Source organism: Monodon monoceros, unplaced genomic scaffold (assembly GCF_005190385.1).
Source record: "Monodon monoceros isolate NGI ecotype Baffin Bay Population unplaced genomic scaffold, NGI_Narwhal_1 Super_Scaffold_22, whole genome shotgun sequence".
In the NCBI taxonomy this organism is placed as follows: Eukaryota; Metazoa; Chordata; class Mammalia; order Artiodactyla; family Monodontidae; genus Monodon; species Monodon monoceros.
The window spans coordinates 11,693,949-11,713,382 of record NW_021703779.1 but is presented as its reverse complement, the minus strand read 5'-3'; the positions used below and the strand labels follow the sequence as shown (position 1 = coordinate 11,713,382).

The following is a 19,434-nucleotide window of genomic DNA, read 5'->3' as shown; positions in this document are numbered from 1 at the left end:
TGGCAAAGACTCCACCAGGACCCAATTGATTTATCAGCCTCAATCCATCCCTGACTTCTCCTAGAAGACACCCCTGCTATCTCCCCACCCTTCTATCCACAAATATCTTAGTTCCTCCCACATCCACTTTCTGGAGGACGAATCTTGTCTAAAATAACCACCCTCAATATAAACACACTTTCTGGCCCTTACCCTGCTATGTTTTCTGCAAAGAGCTTACCATGGTGTACAGTGATGTTATTTGCTGTCTGCACTCTACTCAGTGGTGCTCACTTTAGGAGGTCAAAAACTGTCTTGTTTACCACCATATATCCAGTAAATGGAATACCGCTGTCCAATAGACATATATAATTATATATTGCATGCCCCATATAGAATGCTGAATGTTCTAGTAGCCACATTAATAAAGTAAAAAGATAAAGATGAAATTAATTTTAATCTTATATTTTACTTAACCTAAACAGTCCTTCCCTAACATGTTGTTACTATTTTAAAATGAGGTATCTCACATTCATTTTTTCAAACGAATTCTGCAATAACCACTGTGTAATTTACCCTTCCAGCCCACCTCAGTTCAGACTACATCTCAAGCTCTTAACAGCCACGTATGGCAAGCGGCTGCAATGGACAATGCAAATATGGAATAATACTTGACACACAGTAGGCATCCAGTACTAATTTGTTAATATTCTTCTATAGTATTTGATTCTTCTTGAGTACAGGAATAACATGGTAATAATGTTCACACCATTGGTAACGTCTAATTGAGTTAGCCATTTACTCTTATTAGGCATTTAAGTTGTTTCCACTTTCCACTTTTTGAAATAATTCTGCAATGAGCATCCGGTTTACGTCTGTTTTTCCTTGGAATAAATTCTCAGAAGTGAACATTCTAGTACAGAACTAGGCCCCCTTTTAGGGCTCTTGGCGCAATTTGCCAAATTACCCCGGAAAGGATTAGCCACTTAGGCTCTGAGTGATTTATGCTTGGTTATTATTGATCCTCTGCGATGCTAACAGAACAGGTATTGCCGATAATTATTGTGATGATTTAAAAAATGTTAATTAATAGGCACCAACTTTTGTCAGCTATCACGCACCAGGCCCTGTGCACCAGGTATTTCTCACCTCTTCTGGGCGAGAACCCGAGGCTTAGGGAGGTTAATAAACTAAGCGCTAGAATCGCACTCAAACTCAGATCTGGGTGACTATTTTCAAAGACTGGGCCACGACCGCCCTCCGTTTTAGTTTTTAAAAAAAGCAAAGGCTAACAAAACACAAGGGAACGGAAGTGAGAAAGTTCAGAGCGAAGAGTTAAATGCCAAGGAACTGTAGCGGAGGCGGAAGCCGTGCAGAAACGACTGTCGTCTTCCCGACCCACCGCCCGACTCCGAGGCACAGGAGTGCCCGCCCCCCCTCCCCCACCGCGCCCCGAGTGCCGCGATCCGGTCACTACACCCTGCACCGGCCGTCCCCACGCTCCGCCCCGAGAGGCGGAGCCCCCATTTCGCGCCACTCCCCCTGAGTGGTTCGGAACGCGGCTAGGACGGGACGTCAACCACGGGGGCGGGACTTCCTGCGCGTCATGGCCACGTGACCCGCACCGGCCGCTCACGTCTAGTCACCCCGGCAACATCCTCTCCCACGCACCGCGTATCCTGTTTCCCACCGGAAATAGGTCCCTGCTTGCCCACCGCCCAGGATTTGCAAGCTACGAGCTCTCGAGGTGACTCCGGGGGCGGCTGGGTATCATTTGGGAAGTGAAGGAGGCCCCTGGAGGCCCCTGAGCCTGACTTTCTCTGAGGCCGGGAGAGCAGAGGGCTTGCCTGTCACGTTATCGTTGTAACTATCAGCATCCCGCTAATTGTGAGAGGGAACTGGTTCCAGAGCCCCTCGGCTCTGCCGTGCGCCAGAATCACTGGATGGTTTTTAAATGCCCGGGCCTCCATCCCAGACGAGTTAAATTCGATTTTCTAGAAGTGGGGCCCTGGCATCGGTATTTTTCTGAAAGCTCCCCATTGTGATTCTGATGTGCCAGGTAACGCTGTGTCAAGCTAGGTCTGGAAGGTGAATTCGGACTTTGCCCATCCAGCCCAGAATCAGAACAGATCACCCAGGTCAGCCTCATCCTTAGAGGGAAGTCTAGGATATTAGCCCGTCTATTCAAAAATTGGGGTTTTCTTTTCCTCTCTTTTCCCTCGCACGTTGTCCTCTGTGGGAGGTCAGAGGTTTTGATGGCAGTTACCTGGAGAACATTTGGCACCTGCGGTCTTCTCTGCGCCTTACCTGTGGAGGTGGAGAATGTCTTTTCCCTCTGTTCTTCCTCAGTAGTTAAGTGAAGTTGCACCAGTGGCCAACGAAGTACCTTTTAGCTCTGAAATCCTGAGAGTCCCTTAGTACAGACCAGATGGTTCTGAACAAGTTTATTTTTTTTCAGGAATGATTTTTAAAGTTGTTTCACAGGCTAGATTCTGTATTCAGCTGTTTTGCACCTCAAGTCAGAATAACATTACTTGAAAGTTTAGACTGAAGATTAATAACACAAATAGCATTTCTGGAGTTACTTACTCTCAGAGTTCCCATGAATTATGGGGTGGGGGTAACCTTTATACGTACAGTTTTTACTAATATAGTTTATAGGAGTAACAGCCCCTTTGGGATGGCAATGTGAACAGAAACCATATATTTTCCAAGACTGTTAGCTAGTAACTTTGGATAGGCATAACTGAAGGCAAGTTCACAGTAAGGTGTACAGATCTCCTCTGAGTATTCGTTGTTGTGCTGGGAAAGGATATAAACTAAAGCTCCAGAGAGAATTTTCATTCTAAAAGTGTTGTACAGAGGGTGAAGGATTATTTTGGTTTTTAGGGTGCAACATTTAAGGATAGGGTGAAATGAGAAGAAAGGGAGGAAAACTGAACAAGTAAGCGTAGAGTAGAGGTTGGAGAATTCACAAAATAGATGCGGAACTTGTGAAACTTCCTTCCGCATTCGCGGATGCGTAGGGCCGACTATACCACGCCATTTTATGTAATGGACTTGATCATCCGCGGATTTTGGTCTCTTGTCGGGGGGGAGGTCCTGCAACCAATTCCCCACGAACACCGAGGGACGTCTGTACTTCTCTACAATAGGAAATCCAGCTATAGAACAGTGTAAAAAAGTGAACAGGTGAAAAAAGAGCGTAACTTGTTGATCAAAGATCAGATGATTTGAAAATATCTTTGAAAACATATTAATGTATTTAGATATCTACTTTCCGAAAAGATTTGGAGCTTTATAGCCAGAGTTATTTGAGTTACTAGCTACTCAATGATTTTAGGGAGGGTAGAGGTTGCAGGAGAGTGTTAACAGGAAATGGCGATCCCAACAGCATCGAAGGGCAGGAAATATTAGCTATGACTTTTTTATGCTGGAAGGAAAAAAGGAAATTTAAAAGGAACAGATGGCAGAATCCAGGCCTACAAGTAATTGATTAAATGGCCAAATGAAAGGGGCATAGTGAGTGCCGTTTAAATTCAGAAAAGAGAGATTAACGTGGAATTACCCTGTATGCGTTTATGGAAGGAAAATTTGAAATAAGGTTCCTGACATCCAGTGGTGACTTTAACCACTTTAAACCAGTCGTGGTTTATGCTCTTAACTTGTATTACCTACCTGTCCAACCCTTATTCCTTCATGGTCACACTAGGTTTTGCTGTTTGAAGAATATACTTGCAATGAGGGGAACTTATCTGTTTCCTCTTTTGCGTTGTATTCTGTCCTTGTCGGTTACCCCAATTTTCAGCTTTCACATTGCCTGTTGTGTTCAAGAGTCAAGGGGTAACCTTGTTTCGGGGCTGTCCTCGTATTTCACTTCTGATTCATGTTAGTCACATGGGGATTTGGTGAACTTGCAAATAAATCCATTCCCAAATCCATCACCCTTGCTGACAGATTAAACGGTGCCGTTCTATGGGTGGAATATGGTTTGTATGAAAAAGAAGAATTGTTAACTACGTCCTTTCAGCCATGAAACTTTCAGCCAAGGAACTACGTTCCTTCCCCATGCTGTGCCTTCACTGTGACCTTGCTTCTTATTGCAACAGCCAGAAGAGTAAATTGGGGCTTGGGGTCGAGAGAATGAAAGGGAAATGAAACTCAGGTTTGAGGCTCCCTCACCCATCAGTTTTAACTGTTATAGGTGGACAGAGGCAGGCCTTCTAAACACAGTAGCTTGTGCGCTTGTAGGAGGCCTGTGTCTGGAGGAAAGATGGAGCTTGGACTGCTGAGGGTGGGAAAAGGCCTTTCAGACTTGAGCCATCTCTGATGTCTGAATCACTAAGCCGGGACCACGCCAAGCCACAGGAGGGAGCCTCTGAGGGCAGCAAGCCAGCTGAACTTGCCAGCCTCAGATCGAAGCTGGGGGTGATGGCAAGAAGCAGTGCTCTCCAAAAAACCTCATTTTCTCATTTGTCTTAGTTGAGGAAGTTCCTACCAGTGTGTGCGTTTACTGGGAGACATCTTCTCTGATAGGGTTATTACCGCATATACCGAGATTCCGTAGAACTGCGTATGACTCAATGTATGTAATTCAGATTTCTCACCATACCGTCATTTATTTTGAGCCATCTCCAGCAGACCCCGTTTCTTCTACTTTGAAACTGTGTATACTGAAGGCCCAATTAGATCCCCCCAATTCTCTGGTTGGCTCAGAGAACCAAATTAGGGAGAGCCTTATGGGAAAGTTGTGTATCTTATTTAATGACCAACGTTGAACGTGTTTCTATGCAAAAATCAAAGCCGATGAATTTTCATGTATTTAATTTTCAGAATTCTAGTGGAAAAGGAGGATAGAGAGGAAAATCCAGTTACAGAGGATACATTATCATTTCGAAGGGAGTTTGTGTTTTATTTATCTGGTTGCTATGATGCATCCTAGATCCTATACTTATAAGAATCTAAATAGGCAGTAAAAAGAATTTGTACAAGGAATTCCCTGGTGGTCCAATGGTTAGGAGTCCGTGCTTCCACTGTCCGGGGCACAGGTTCAATCCCTGGTCGGGGAACTAAGATCCCACAAGCTGTGCAACTCAGCCAAAAAAAAAAAAAGGACAATGTCACTACCTTTCAACAAAGCCACATTCCTTATTGGTGGCAATGTTTAATGACTCAATGGAAATAGTCACATTTTGTCCATTGAAAACCACAAAGCTCATGTCTGTTGTTGTTAGTGTATATTTATGCATTTAAAAATGTGTCTCCCAGGATAAGCAGAGTCATTGAAGAATGAGTGCAGTTTTTAAGAAAGGCTATACGGAAAAATATATCATTGGAGACCCAGAAGCACTGCCTTTTGCCTGTGGGCCTCAGCAGTGTTTCGTGAATGACCTCAACGCTATTTTTCTCCTTCCTCTTCTGGTGGCTGAGGACAGACAATGAATTCGAGCTCTGTACTCGCCCAGGCTCAGCTGGGCAGTGACTGTCGTGCCATTGTCCTCCCTGGGGAGGGCTGCCCAGTTGGTAGTGCCGTGAATCCCGGCCTTCCCTGGCATTGGCCCTCTCTTCTTTCAGCTCCACCACCCCACTAGGAGAAAAGTCGCTGTGCAGTACACAGAGCCAGGCGCCAGAAAAAAGTACGAGACACTCTGGGGAGGTGGGGAATGAAAGATAAAATTAAAAACCACTGAAAGGGCAGCTCAGCCTGCTGCTACCTCAAGCTTTCTCTCCTTTGAGCTGGTGGTGGTGTGTGACAGTACTGCTATAGTGTCTAGAATTATTTTAACGTTGGCTTTTCAGAAGCCCAGGCATTTTTATTAGGTCCTTAAGCTCCTTTGTGGAACCCAGTTTTGAAAAGCTAACAGGGCCCATTCTTAGAGTAGGGTCTCACTTTCCCTTGGGTGCTAACTGATGCGGTCAGCCGGGAAGGATATGGGTTCCTTCTTCCAGGGAATAAACACTCGGAACTCTCTCCTGCTTCCCAGTTCCTGCTTCCCGTCCTTGTTGGGTTCCTGCCTAGCCCGGGGCAGCTCCTAGAATCTCCATCAGAAATCATGGCACTACATATGCTTTCTAAGCCCTGTTGATTGATCCTGTTTTGCAGGAGTTAGGGTGGGTTGTTTTTTGTTTTTCTTAATTAAGTCCTTAAATGTCTCTGGAGCTCTTTAAGAAATGGTCCGATTTGCTTATTTAGTCACAGAGAGGATTCTTTTGTCCCCAGTATTAGGAACTGGTCACCAAATTGCTATTGGTCATAATCACAGTTTTCTTGCTTCCACTAGTCTTATTCTGAGCCTAATAACTTATGAGATGGGTGAGAATCTCAGAGTTCCTCCACTGATTTGCAAGTGCAAAGCGAGGAACGATTAGGATGCTCAACATACTGAGGGCAGAGTCTGTGGAGCCTCGTAATGGATTAACATAAAGCAGGGGTGGCCAAGTGATGGCCCACGGCTAAGAATGATGTTTACATTTTTAATAGGTTGTTTTTTTAATTTTAAAAAAAAGTACGGCTATGTAACAGTATATGTGACACACAAGCCCAGAATATTTACTATTTGGCCCTTTAGAGAAAAAAATTTGCTGGTGTAAAATACCAACAGTAATACTGGAAATAGCAAGCTCATAATAAAGTTCTATGCAAGCTGCTCTTTCTTTGGATGTGTTTTTTTATACTTTTTCTTTCTTTCTTTCTTTTTTTTTTTTTGCGGTACGCGGGCCTCTCACTGTTGTGGCCTCTCCCGTTGCAGAGCACAGGCTCCGGACGCGCAGCCTCAGTGGCCATGGCTCACAGGCCCAGCCACTCCGCGGCATGTGGGATCCTCCCGGACCGGGGCACGAGCCCGCGTCCCCTGTATCGGCAGGTGGACTCTCAACCACTGCGCCACCAGAGAAGCCCTATACTTTTTCTTACTTGATTTGAGAGGGGCTGATTAATTTGTCATTCATTCTCAGGATTATTTTGTTCAACTTGAAGAAAACTTTATTTATTTATTATTTTTATTGAAGTATAGTTGATTTACAATGTTGTATTAGTTTCAAGTGTACAGCAAAATGATTCAGTTATATATTCTTTTTCAGATTCTTTTCCCTTATAGGTTATTACAAAATGCTGAGTAGAGTTCCCTGTGCTATACAGTAGGTGCTTGTTGGTTACCTCTTTTATATATAGTAGTGTGTATATGGTAATCCCAACCTCCTAGTGTATCCCTCCCCCCCCTTCCCCCTTTGGTAACCTTAAGTTCGTTTTCTGTCTGTGGATCTCTTTCTGTTTCGTATATAAGTTCATTTATTATATCATTTTTTTTTTAGATTCCACATATAAGCGATACTCTTTTTAATTGAGTATCTACAGGATTTTAGGAATCTTAAAGATACTTAAAAGGTAAAAGGATGTGATAGATAGGTTTTGGAATTTGGGGAGGGAAAATAATAAATCCAAGGGTAACATGAGCGGCATATTGAACGTAGAGCCTGAGGACTCTAAACGTGCTGTAAGATGGCAGCAGATCTGATTATAAGTGTTCCAGTGGCCAAAGCAATGAGAAAAGCATAATCAGAAGAAAATCGATGACAAAGGTGCCTGTGTTCCATGATTAATGTAAATTCATCTTTCCTTAATGGCCTGCGTCTTAAAAGAGGTCAGCATCTCGGCAGATTAGTTGATATGCTTTATAGGTAGTCAGCAGCCTGCGCTGAATCTGAACGGCCTCTGGTCCAAATGCTGGGACTGGCTTTCTTAAGCCACCCCAGCTCTTAGTCCTGGCTGCTTTCTTGCAAAAGTGCTCAGAGTGCCTTTCGTGATTTCTGACGCAGTGGAACATGGCAGCCCTTCTATCAAATTATTTGTTGAATCAAAGGCATAAGTAAGTAACCACTCCTCAAATTAGCACTCCCATCCCTTTTTAATCACAGCCATTGGCATTTGAACAGCCTGGGGCACTCATTGAATTACACTTGAACCTCTTAAACAGTTGTTTACTCTACCACGCATGCCTAACTTCTAGCTCTGCAGAAGGGAGCCTCTCATAAGCCATCTTGTGCATTTTCAGAATACTGGTACTACTGCTTCTAAAGCCAGGCTGGATTTTCCCAGTTATAAATAAAAACAGGATCGTCTGAGGTCTGCAGTAGTGTTCAGTCACAATGATATTTATTATATATCTGAAGCTGTCAGATCTCCCAGTTCGAGATAATTAATATTTACATTGATCTGGTTTTAAGTACATATTTTATAAAGCATAGAAGTCTGGATTCAAAACTCTTAATTTCCCCAAGATGCGCAGATGTCTCATAGGCTTTTTTAATTTAATTCCTATGCTAATTGTTAATCTCTAAAACAAATTTGATTAAGATACACATGGAGTTCACTTTAATGTCATTTTGTGCTTCAGGCACTCAGAAAGCTGTTCAGATTTCAGTGGTAGACATATAAAACCTGGCTGGAGTGAATTAGCCGTTTAAAGGCTGTACCTTACACTTTAGCAGTCAAGTGTATACTGATTTCTACTGTAATTTCTTTTGTGTTGGTTTTACTCCTGTAGGTGGTTAGCCCCTTAGTTGTGTTGACTGTTTTTAATATGTATTTCTTCGGTAGCCTATAAAGCACATAGCAGTTAGCCAGGTTTTCAGATAATTGTTTATGTTTTAAGCCTTTAAATTATAGTTGTAGTGTGAACAATAATTTACACTTGTATTTTCACTGTATTTGTTAGCTTTTCCCCAGTTTACATTCACTGCATGTGTGTGTGTTTGTGAATTTAGAACAGGGAACAGGAAGTGTGGGCTGTGTTTAAGATAAATTTACAGAAGACCATGTCAGCCCTCTTGGAAATACCGTCTTTGAAAGCTTATTATATTTAAAAAGAATGTGAATCGTTCTCTTTAGGCTAAATCTTAAAAGATGTGGTCAATTTAACATCTCAGTGTTCCGCATTAACCATAGCAAAACATCTGGTGGAGATTACAAAATAAGTCAAGTTTATTTCTTAAGGCTTGGAGATTTTAAAATTCTACCCTATAATTAAGTAAAGTAGGAAAAATAGGACTCCTTCGGTATCTGATTTCCAGAGTTTCAAAACCCAAGGACCTGTTTGCTCAGCATCACATTGTGTTAGGGGTTTTGTCTCATAGATGCTTAAATTCTCATACATTTTAGGCTATTGCTTTTGTTTAACTTTTTTTTAAAGTACATTCTGGTGTCAGCTGGCACTTGAGCATCTCTGAACCCTTGAACAGAAGGGAAAAAAGTGAAGTGTGTTTTAAATAGGTTGTAAAAGGTGCAGATGCAGATTAAACTTTACTTTGAGTTGCTTCCTGCCATATCAGTAAATCACAAGAGGTAGATAGCACGGAAGGGAGTAAATCCTGGCAGAACAAGGCTGTAGGGCAAAGGTATTCTACTTGGTCACTTGGTGGAGTCTCTATAAGGCCAACTGGCCCGAGGCAGGGGAACACAATCAGATTCACAGGTTGCATCAGACCGAAATTCTCCGGACCACCCAGTTCCAGAAACTGCCCTGGAGGCATTCCGGACCACCCAGTTCCAGGAACTGACCTGGGGACTTTGAACCCAGCCCAGCCTTCCCGCCTTTCGAGGGGCGGGACTAACGGTCCCCCAGGATACCTGAAAAGACCACCAAATAAGGAATACCCTGCGCCCTCCCAGATTCACCACACCCCTTTCCCTTCTTCCCCTATAAAATCTTGCCCAACCCTCGCCCGGGTGCGACTTCTCTGGCCCTTTTCTCTCGGACCAGTGAACCTCGCCCGGGAGCGCTCCCTAATAAAGCTCACTTGAGGCTTTCCTCTGTTTTGCGGTGCCGTTTGTTAAGATCCGACCTTACAGTCTCCAAGCGACCAGTTCCTCCTCCCGCAGAGACGCAGTGTGGGTAGGCAGGGAGTGTTGTGTCACATGCTGGCTGAAAGATGCTTTTTGCAGTCAAAACCAAAGCAACGTGCATTTGAGGGACTTAAAGCCCAGGGTACAACCCAGCCGAGAGAGTTGTTTTATTTAGAGAGGCTTCTCCGAGTCCCAGGCCTGCAGCAAGACCCAACAAAGGTTTCCAGTGAGTTGGCAAGATGTATTCTATTCTACTCAGGCCTCTGGGAGATCCAGGGTTAATTTATTTTATTTTTTTATTAACTTTTTTTATATATAAATTTATTTGTTTAATTTTTAGCTGCAATGGGTCTTTGTTGCTGTGCGCGAGCTTTCTCTAGTTGCGGCGAGCGGGGGCTACTCTTTGTTGCGGTGCGTGGGCTTCTCATTGCGGTGGCTTGTCTTGTTGCGGAGCACAGGCTCTAGGCACGCGAGCTTCAGTAGCTGTGGCTCGCGGGCTCTAGAGCGCAGGTTTCAGTAGTTGTGGCTCACGGGCTCTAGAGCGCAGGCTCAGTAGTTGTGGCACACGGGCTTAGTTGCTTCGCGGCATGTGGGATCTTCCCGGACCAGGTCTCAAACCCATGTCCCCTGCATTGGCAGGCGGATTCTTAACCACTGCGCCATCAGGGAAGCCCTCCAGGGTTAATTTAAATAGGCATTGGCATGAACTATGGGTTAGTAAATAAAGTAATAGTTGTACATTTTTAGTTCATGTTCCGTGTATTCTTTTTTACATACATATGACTAGCTATTTATGTGGTTACTGTCGTGGACTTTACTTTCAATAGAGAAACAAGTACTATACTTGAAAAGTGCAGTGTCCTTTGAGCCACTGAATCACACCTAAGGGGATCCCTCCTTTTCAGACCACTAGCCCAGGTGTCGGTGCTGTCGTGGTGTGTTGCGTGAAGATCAGGCACCATCCTGGGGAGACAGCAGCCTCTGAGGAGCTGCTATGCAAACTGCAAAATAGCTATGAATATCACAGCCCTGGACTGACCAGACGTCTGCACTCTGCTTGTTCTTTCCTAGCTTCGGCGCTCGTTTGGACTTTCACAATCAGAGATGGCAGCAGAGGTAAGTTGTTTTTTTTTTAACTGATGAGAAAAAAGGTAAGTTTTAGTCGTTAAGGTCTTGGTGTCTCATTGCGTGATGGAGAAGACCAAAGAAATACATCAGAAAACTAAAGGTAGAGCACCATCGGGTGTGTTGCTCGTCATCTTTTGTCCCAGGCACTGAGGAGTGGGCCGCCAGCACGTTTAGGGGGCAGAGAGGGAGGGACCGGAGATCATCATGTTCACCAGTTCATGTGGTTCTTGGCAGGCGTTTCTAACTTGGAATTAGTCATTTAATCACGGTGGGTAGAAAGGCCCAAGATGATAGACATCGGGTCCTCTTGCCCCCTGCGTCTCATCTAGAAATGATCATTATTAGCCTCTGTCCCCACTTTATAATGGGCCGTAACCTCAAACTAATTGTTCTCTGTGTGCCTCATGCGCATGTACTTCAGAGCAAGTGTGCACTGCCTGGCGCCCATCGTGGGCGTGGACCCGTCTTATATTCTCCTTGGCCCCGTAGCACCCTCGTGGAGAGGAGATATTTAGTAGATACGCAGTAAACACCCGATTAGTTGATTGAACGTTTGAAGGTTTCTCTTGAGGCTGAACCACGTGCTGTCTAGCCTACATTTTTTTTTGTTTTGTAGCCGGCAACAGCGCTAGCTCTGGAGTCTTGGCCCTCTCATCCGGTCTACGCAAGATACTGGCAACATTACCATCAAGCGATGGCGTGGATGCACTGCCACCAGAATGCCTATCGGAAGGCCATGGAATCTTGCTTCATGTCCCCGTGGTACTCTTCTGCCATGGGCCTTCCCCAGAGCGCTTATGCTCAGGAGGGCAGAAGGCCTCAGTCCTGCTACGAGCATCCCCCAGCCTCCTGGAACTCCCACCACAGTCATTCACATGCTGGCGGGCGTGGACCACATCCACGCGGCAGAGAAGAGCCAGCTTGGTACGCAGAGGAGGAGAAGGAGAAAGAGAGCGAGTCCGACGATGGTGGCATAGAATGCGACGTGAGCAACATGGAGATCACGGAGGAGCTACGCCAGTACTTCGCCCAAACCGAGAGGCACCAGGAGGAGCGCCGTAAGTGCAACCCACCCTTTTCCACGGCCCCGCCCCGGGCCTTGTCTGCTGCCCACATTTATTTTTATTTATTTATGTTGGCTGCCCTGGCTCTTACTTTTTGCACGCAGGATCTTCATTTCAGCACTCGCTGGCCTGCAGGCTTCTTAGTTGTGGCATGCATGCCGGATCTAGTTCCCCAACCAGGAATTGAACCCAGGCCCCCTGCTTCGGGAGCGTGGAGTCTTACCCACTGGACCACCAGGAAAGTCCTGTCCTGCCCTCATTTACAACCTTCTAAGTCCTCCCTTGGGTACAGATAATATTTCAAACCCAATCCTAAGCCTGGAAAAGCTCTGGTGATGTGGTACCTCACTTATATTAGTTTTCAGGGTTGTTTTAATATAGGACTTTTTTTTTTTTTAGTTCTAGAACAAAACTTATCCTAATAGTACCTCTGCCATTTACTGAATTTCAGACACTACACCAGATGGAGTGTGTGTGTGTGTGTGCGCGCGCGCGCATGTGTGCGCATTCCCTAGTCTACACAACAGTCCCTCAAAGTTTTAAGCCCATTTCACATATAAGGAAAGTGAGCCTTCAGGAGCTTCATTGACTTGTTCTGTGGTATCAACTAGTAATTTGCTGTTAGGATTCAAAGCAAGGTGTGTGTGACTCCAGTTCCTGTGCTCGTTCCTCTAGCACACACTCAGGGCTTAGGACCACTAGGTTCCTAAAATGCTGCTGCCGCCTCACTGGTGCACAGCTCAGAGACTGCCCTGGTGTTGCAGAGCTACCGGGTCTTAAATCTCTAGCTCCCTCCAGAGTAGACACCAGTGCGAACCTAAAAAGAATAACAAAATGCCTGGTATTTACTCTCTCCGGTTTGATTCTGTGCCATGGCTGTCTGTTCCTGGGGTTAGAGAATTGTGATAATGGTCTTAAATCTTCAGTCGGAAAGCAGGAATTTTATGTTTTTAATTTCTTACTAACTTGCCACAAAAAACTAAAACTGCTTTTTGTGCTTTCCTTACTGTTAAGATTCACCAGCCCATTTATATTTTCAGTGTCTCTAACAGACATACAGATGCTTTCCTCCCTATTACAACATGCCATCTCAATATTGTTTTTATTGAGTTCTAATTATATATTTTGCCTAGAATTTTCTAGTAAACGGAGACATAGAAGCCTGGGGATGGGTGCATTTCATTTACATCTTGATTGATCTGTGTTTTCCTAATGATGGGCGAGCATGTATTGATTCCCCCACTGGGTGCCAGGAACTGAGCAATGGGCTGTGTATAAAGTCTCATGCCCTTTAGTGTCTGCCTATGATTCTTCACTACTCATTCAGTTTTACTTCCCTTCTTTTGATTAAACCTTTGACTTCTTTGATGCATATTAGAAAGTATATGCAAACAAGTATTTTTAAAACAGTACTTTCTATTACACACAGAATGCATGTCTTTCCTTGATCTTCGGGAGTAAATTTTACCTTTTTTTCAAAATACATCTCAAATAACTGTTAGTCTAATTTAAAAGCATGTAACAGATGAGGGAGACTTGGCATTGGAGCATGTCCACGTGTGGTTGGAATGCTGTTTGTTACAGCTTTTGAAAAAGAAAATATGATGGAGACAGGGCTTGTTTCTGTTGTCCGTACCCAAAGGCAGAAGAACATGTTTTTCCTGCCAGAGAGAGTGCCACATTTATGATAGAAGTTGTAATTAAGGATGGGAGCAAACCCCAGCCATCTAAAAGGTCATTTTGAATGACCTGCTAATTTAAAATAAACCTGACAGAGTTATTCAATGAAAAGTAGAGATGAATGATGTGAAAATAGAATAATGAAATGTGTCCTTCACATGTCAGTTGAGTTACAGATGTCTGGTTAAGAACCATCCCTGTTTCTGCGTCTTGCCTTTGTCAGGTAGGTTAAGAAAAAGTCATGAAAATTGCCTGCTAAGTTTTGCGTGGCACTTAATATTATTTTGAATGAATGAATGAAGTCTTTCAGTATTAATTATGAGCCTTAAATCAGAACTTTTCAAACCTTATCCCATGAAGTGCTAAACTTGCTGTGGTTCTTTGAGCCATTTTACAAGGTGATGTAGGCATTGAATATTTTATAAACTTGAGGAACTGCATGTTTCGTTTGATATCATCCCTAAATCTGCTTAGTTGACATCAGGGCTCCAAGTCCTATTATTATCGTCATTGTTATGGGTTGAATTGTGTCCGCTAAAAAAAAGATTTGTTGGAGTCCTAAACCCCACCCAGACCTCACGATGTGACCTTATTTGGAGAGAGGGTCTTCACAGAGGTAACAAGTTAAAATGAGATTAGGGTGGGCCCTGATCCAGTATGACTGGTGTCCTTATAAAAAGAGAAAAATTTGGAAACAGAGACAGATGCGCACCCAGGGAGAATGGCACGAGAGGACTGGAGTTCTGCTGCCACAAGCCAAGAACTGCTAGAAGCTGGGAGAAAGGCCTGGAACAGACCTTCCCTAGCGCCTGTGGACGGCCATGGCCCTGCTGACAGCTTGATCTCAGACTTCCGGCCTCCCCAGCTGTGAGACAAGACATTTCTGTTCTAAGGCACCCAGTGTGCTGCACTTTGTTACAGCAGCCCTAGGAAACCAATACAATCACCCTGGCAGAATTTTCTTTGTTTCCAAATGCAGTCTGTGAGTGGGACGTAAAGTGAACCACGCAGGTCTTGTCATTGCTGTGAAGAAAATCTGGTACATGTTTGTTTTACCGTGATCTAGATAGCGAACCAACAAAAAAGGGAATTTTATGGAAACCCTTACAACCTCCATCCCTACTCACCAGTACTTACATTATTGTTAGTAGAATTATACAGGAGTAGCTGTGGCAGGACCGCTGGAATCACAGGCTTCCAGCCCCACTCCAGCACTTACTAGCTGGAGGTTCTTATCCTGTGCACCGCTACCCTGTGCCTCAGTCTCCTCATCTGTGAAATGGGGATTCTAATGAATGGGATGCTAACTATGAAGATTAAATGAGATAAAAGTTATACAACAGTGCTCTGTACGGAAGTCAGTGCCCAAGGAGTGTTACTTGTTATGGTTTGTTGCTAATAACTCATCCTTTAACATGGATTATTAACCATGAACTGGTTTTACTCTGATACTGTCTTGATTAGTGCTTGATTGTTATTTTTTTGATTGAAGTATAGTTGATTTACAATGTCATGTCAATTACTGCTGTACAGCAAAGTGACTCAGTTATACACATATACACATTCTTTTTCATATTCTCTTCCATTATGGTTTATCACAGGATATTGAATATAGTTCCCTGTGCTGTACAGTAGGACCTTGTTGTTTATCCATCCTATATATAAAAGCTTACATCTGCTAATCCCAAACTCCCACTCCATCCCTCTCCCACCTCGCCTCCCTCTTGGCAACCACAAGTCTGTTCTCTATGTCCGTGAGTCTGTTTCTGTTTCATAGATGAGTTCGTTTGTGTCATAGTTTAGATTCCACATATAAGGGATATCACATGGTATTTGTCTTTCTCTTTCTGACCTCACTTAGTGTGATCATCTCTGGTTGCTGATTGGTGAGTGCTTGATTAAGATTCTGCATATTTTTAATAAAGTATTCTCTGACTTCGAAAAAAAAGAAGTCATATATTTCTGCCCTAGGCAGCACTTTTCAAACTCTTAAGTTGATTTAGAATATTTAAAACATAAAAGAATGAAAAGCTTTGAGATCTGTCAAATTGAGCCACTAATACAATTTTGTCAAAGTAGTCATTACCACAACTTTTAGTTCTGTTTCAAGGACATTCTTGCTTGATATAAGTTAATATAGTAAACTACACGGGCTGGGGAAATGAATCTGCTTCCACCTTCCTCATAACAGCACTAAACGCATTGAGCTTCCGCTACTTTGTGCTTTAAAAACGTGTAATTGTAGCATAATTCAAAATTGCTTGTGCTGGGATCTCTGATGCTCTTGTGTCCTGCAGTCCGCCCTGAAAGCTTTATCAGGTCCCCGGGAGACATGAGTGTTGTCTGGCGAGGGTGAGAACAAGGCTTTGGTGTCGGAATCTAATCTTCCTGCAAAAGATGCGGTCTCTGTAAGAAGCAGCTGCCAGGCCCTGATACTGCCCCACCAAAAATAATGGGCAGCACTTCACCAGCGCTAGGTTTTTCACCAGCACTTTCAGTGGCGTATAGGATCAATTCGTGTTCCTTCGAGCAGTCATGAATGATGGCATTCAGACATAAGTAATTGGAATGCCCGTGGTGCTTTCCAATCCATTACCTTCGCTAGAAATGCTCACAGAGGTTTAGTTACATACACAGTTGGGAAATGTTTGAATAAAGAGATGAGGGACCTGAGTCATGTGAATACTCGGTTGAAGTTGTTTTGCTCTTTGAGCCACTAGAAGCTACTTATTCAATTAGGACAAATTCAGCCCTGAACATGAATCATTTAGAGAACACAGATTGTATAAAATATTACTAGCAAGGGAAAATGTAGCTAAACTTGAAAGATACAGCTTTTCAGGACTATTCACCTCCAAAGGAATGTGTACATTATATAATTCATCTGTGTCTTATTTAATACCTTCTTGGGATGAAATCCTTTAGGCTGGACAACGTGTTCTTGTTTGTGGTTACCATTCCTCCGGACAGTCTCTAATTTCACATATTTCAGCAATAAAAACCAAAAAAATATTAAGTAGGGTAAACAAAGAACTTTTTTGTGCAGCAGTAACAGGCATGCTTTTGATTATATTATATGTCATCGTTTCCCAGCGAGATATTGCTGTTATCTAAAACTTCACTGGTAACATTACTTACGGGAAGGTAGACAGTTGTGAAGTTTTAAAAGGTCAGCTGTGTTGTCAGTTATTTCTTAGGAAAAATGTTTATTGTTAGGTTAAGGAAGGTATCATTTTATAGTCATAAATAACCATCAGTTGAGACTGCGAGGTCCTCATCCTAATACTTAGAGGGAAAATGAGTGAGAGTTGTCATTCCCCGTGGAGAAGCAGGCCCCCCGAAACAAACCCTTGCCACTGTTGTCTCGACATGAGCCCATCAGATAGTTGTCACCTGTGTTTTGGGGGTAGATGTCGGGTCCAAACAGGGACATTTCTCAAAGAGCATAAACCCACGTGGGAAGAGAAGACAAAATCAAGTTTAAAATGATACCTACAAGAGCCATTTATGGTGTGCGCCATGGGTAGTTTTGCAAATGAGGGGAAGAGCCGGTGAGTGAGTGGGCTCAGTGGTCAGAGGAGCTCCACGGGCTGGTCACGGAGAAACGGAGTGCACACTAGGCTTTGAGGGATGGGGGCAGTGCGGAATGAGAGGGAAAGAAAGGGCTGAGTGCACTCCCCGCCCAGCACTCAAAGTGCTGGTCTTACCAAGGGCCCAGGTGTACTTTGTAGACATTTGATGGGCGACATCTGCTCCTTTACGTTGTGTCCACCCGAGCAGGAAGGTTTAGACTCTAGTCTTCCTAGTGAGCCTTCAGTCAGTCTGCTGGAACCCGTCCCGCTCTCCCTCATTGCACCCTCCACAGAAAACCTAGAAGATATAACGAAACCTACGGCCCAGTGTTCAGGGAGCTGTCTTAGTTTCGTCAATGAGATTCAAGCGTGGAATCATACTGATTGAGCACAATTCCACCATGTGTGTGTTTCATCTAGTCCAGATGTTCGGGGCATCAAAGCAGTCCGTGAGAAGATACGTGTGAATGGCCATAGAAAAATGGAAGGGAGGGATGGAAACGCACTTTTATTCTAAAATTAAACATGGTGATTGCCCCCGGACTTGGGGATTACATCTGTCGTCGAGTGAGGGATGTGGGGTGAGGATGGAAGACCCGTCAGTAATGGCTCCAGCTCTGCTGGCAAGCACCTGTGTTCTGGGTGTGTTGCTGACAAGCCAGAAATGAGGCATTCATGATATAAATCAAGTCTGTGCTTTTGCTCGGTTGTGCTGAGGTCATTAATTCTGGCAACACAGCAGAGAATATAATCAGACATGCTAATCCTAGAAAAATGGAGGAAAATCACATTCTTTAACACTCATTTGTCTTAGTGCTTTGTCCTCCAAAATGTTCTGCCTTTGAGCTAATTATCTTGGAATACTGAATGAATGTTTTCCTGCTATGTCAGGGTCTCTGAAGTGCAAGTCACTTCCCATGATTGTTTTTTCCTTTATAGACTTTAAGCCTACGTTGGTAACACCATGTAAATGTATAGATTGAGGCAAAAAATATCAAGGTTATATATCCTGAACACAGATGGAGTCCAGTAGAGTTTCTCCTTAATAGTATAATACTGTTTTTCCTGTTTTAACTCTGTATGCATGGTAACTGAATTAGTTTCCTAATTGTTACTATTGTAACAAATTACCACAAACCGTGTGGCTGAAAACTACAGAAATTTATTCTCTTACAGTTCTGCAGGCCGGAAGACCAAAATCAAGTTGTTGGCAGGGCCACGCTTCCTTCCAAGGGCTCTGGGGCCTGCCTCTTCCGGCTTCTGGCGGCTCCTGGCTTTCATTGGCCTCTGCCGTCATCTTTACATGGTTTCCCCCTGTGTCTGTATGTGTCCTTTTCTGTCTCACATAAGGACACTCTCACTGGATTTAGGACCCACCCTAATGGAGAATCATCTCATCTCAATGCTTAATTACATCCCCAAAGACCCTATTTCCAAATAAGATCACATTCTGAGGTTCTGGGTCGATGGAAACTTGCGGGGAGGCTATTCCCCCCACTACAACCCTGTTTTAAAGCTGAAATTGAAAAAGATACTCTGATTTGTATTAACACAAATTGCCTTGGTCAAGTATCCTACAAGAAAAAAGTGCTTGGTAACACTGAGTCCCACAGCTGTTTTTGGGAAAAATGACCGACCTCTGCATGACAAGGCCCCTGTTCAGTTATTCGTGAAGTGTGGTGTTCGACTTCTCTGCTTCAGTCAGATGACTCTCCATCTGGCTGGCTGAGCCCTCACCTTGTTGTGACAGGAAGAGAAACCACCAGTGACTGAGAATCCTTTCTTTCATTGGGAGGGAGGAAGCAATAAATGGAGCCTAGAATAAGTGGATGCCTTCAAGTGAGTATTGCATCCTCAGGCTTGCTTGGTCCTCTAGGTCGGTATACACTAAAGTACTTTCACGTGCTACCTGTAGCCTCCAGCGCCCAGCTAGTCTGAGGGTATTTAGTTTTAAGCTGACTGGTTTTCAAATTTATAGTCTAATGTTAGAACTTTTCTTTTTTTGTGAGCAAGTAGAGGCAAAGCAACTCGAATGTAAGGGAACAAAATCAGACCCCCAACTCAGCGGTGCCCCTTCCTTCCCCCTCCCCCAACCTCTCCTCCATGGAGACTCAAGGACCTGCGGGAGGGGGCTCTACGCAGAGCCTTTTGAGAGTTGAGCATCTCTTTC

The 19,434-nt window shown here is 43.9% G+C and overlaps 1 protein-coding gene across 2 annotated transcripts in view; it reads left to right on the top strand.

Annotated features, from left to right (window-relative positions):
• Positions 1-1,614: 1,614 nt before the first annotated feature.
• Positions 1,615-19,434, top strand: part of GEMIN8 (gem nuclear organelle associated protein 8) — a 21,830-nt gene continuing 4,010 nt past the window's right edge. For both annotated transcript variants that reach the window (XR_003796454.1, XM_029241532.1), the window contains exons 1-3: positions 1,615-1,726; positions 10,892-10,936; positions 11,565-12,006. Coding sequence is in view for 1 of the 2 variants with exons in the window: in XM_029241532.1 (XP_029097365.1) it covers positions 10,925-10,936; positions 11,565-12,006 (454 nt within the window). In the remaining variant the exon portion in view is untranslated. The remainder of the gene's footprint in view (positions 1,727-10,891; positions 10,937-11,564; positions 12,007-19,434) is intronic.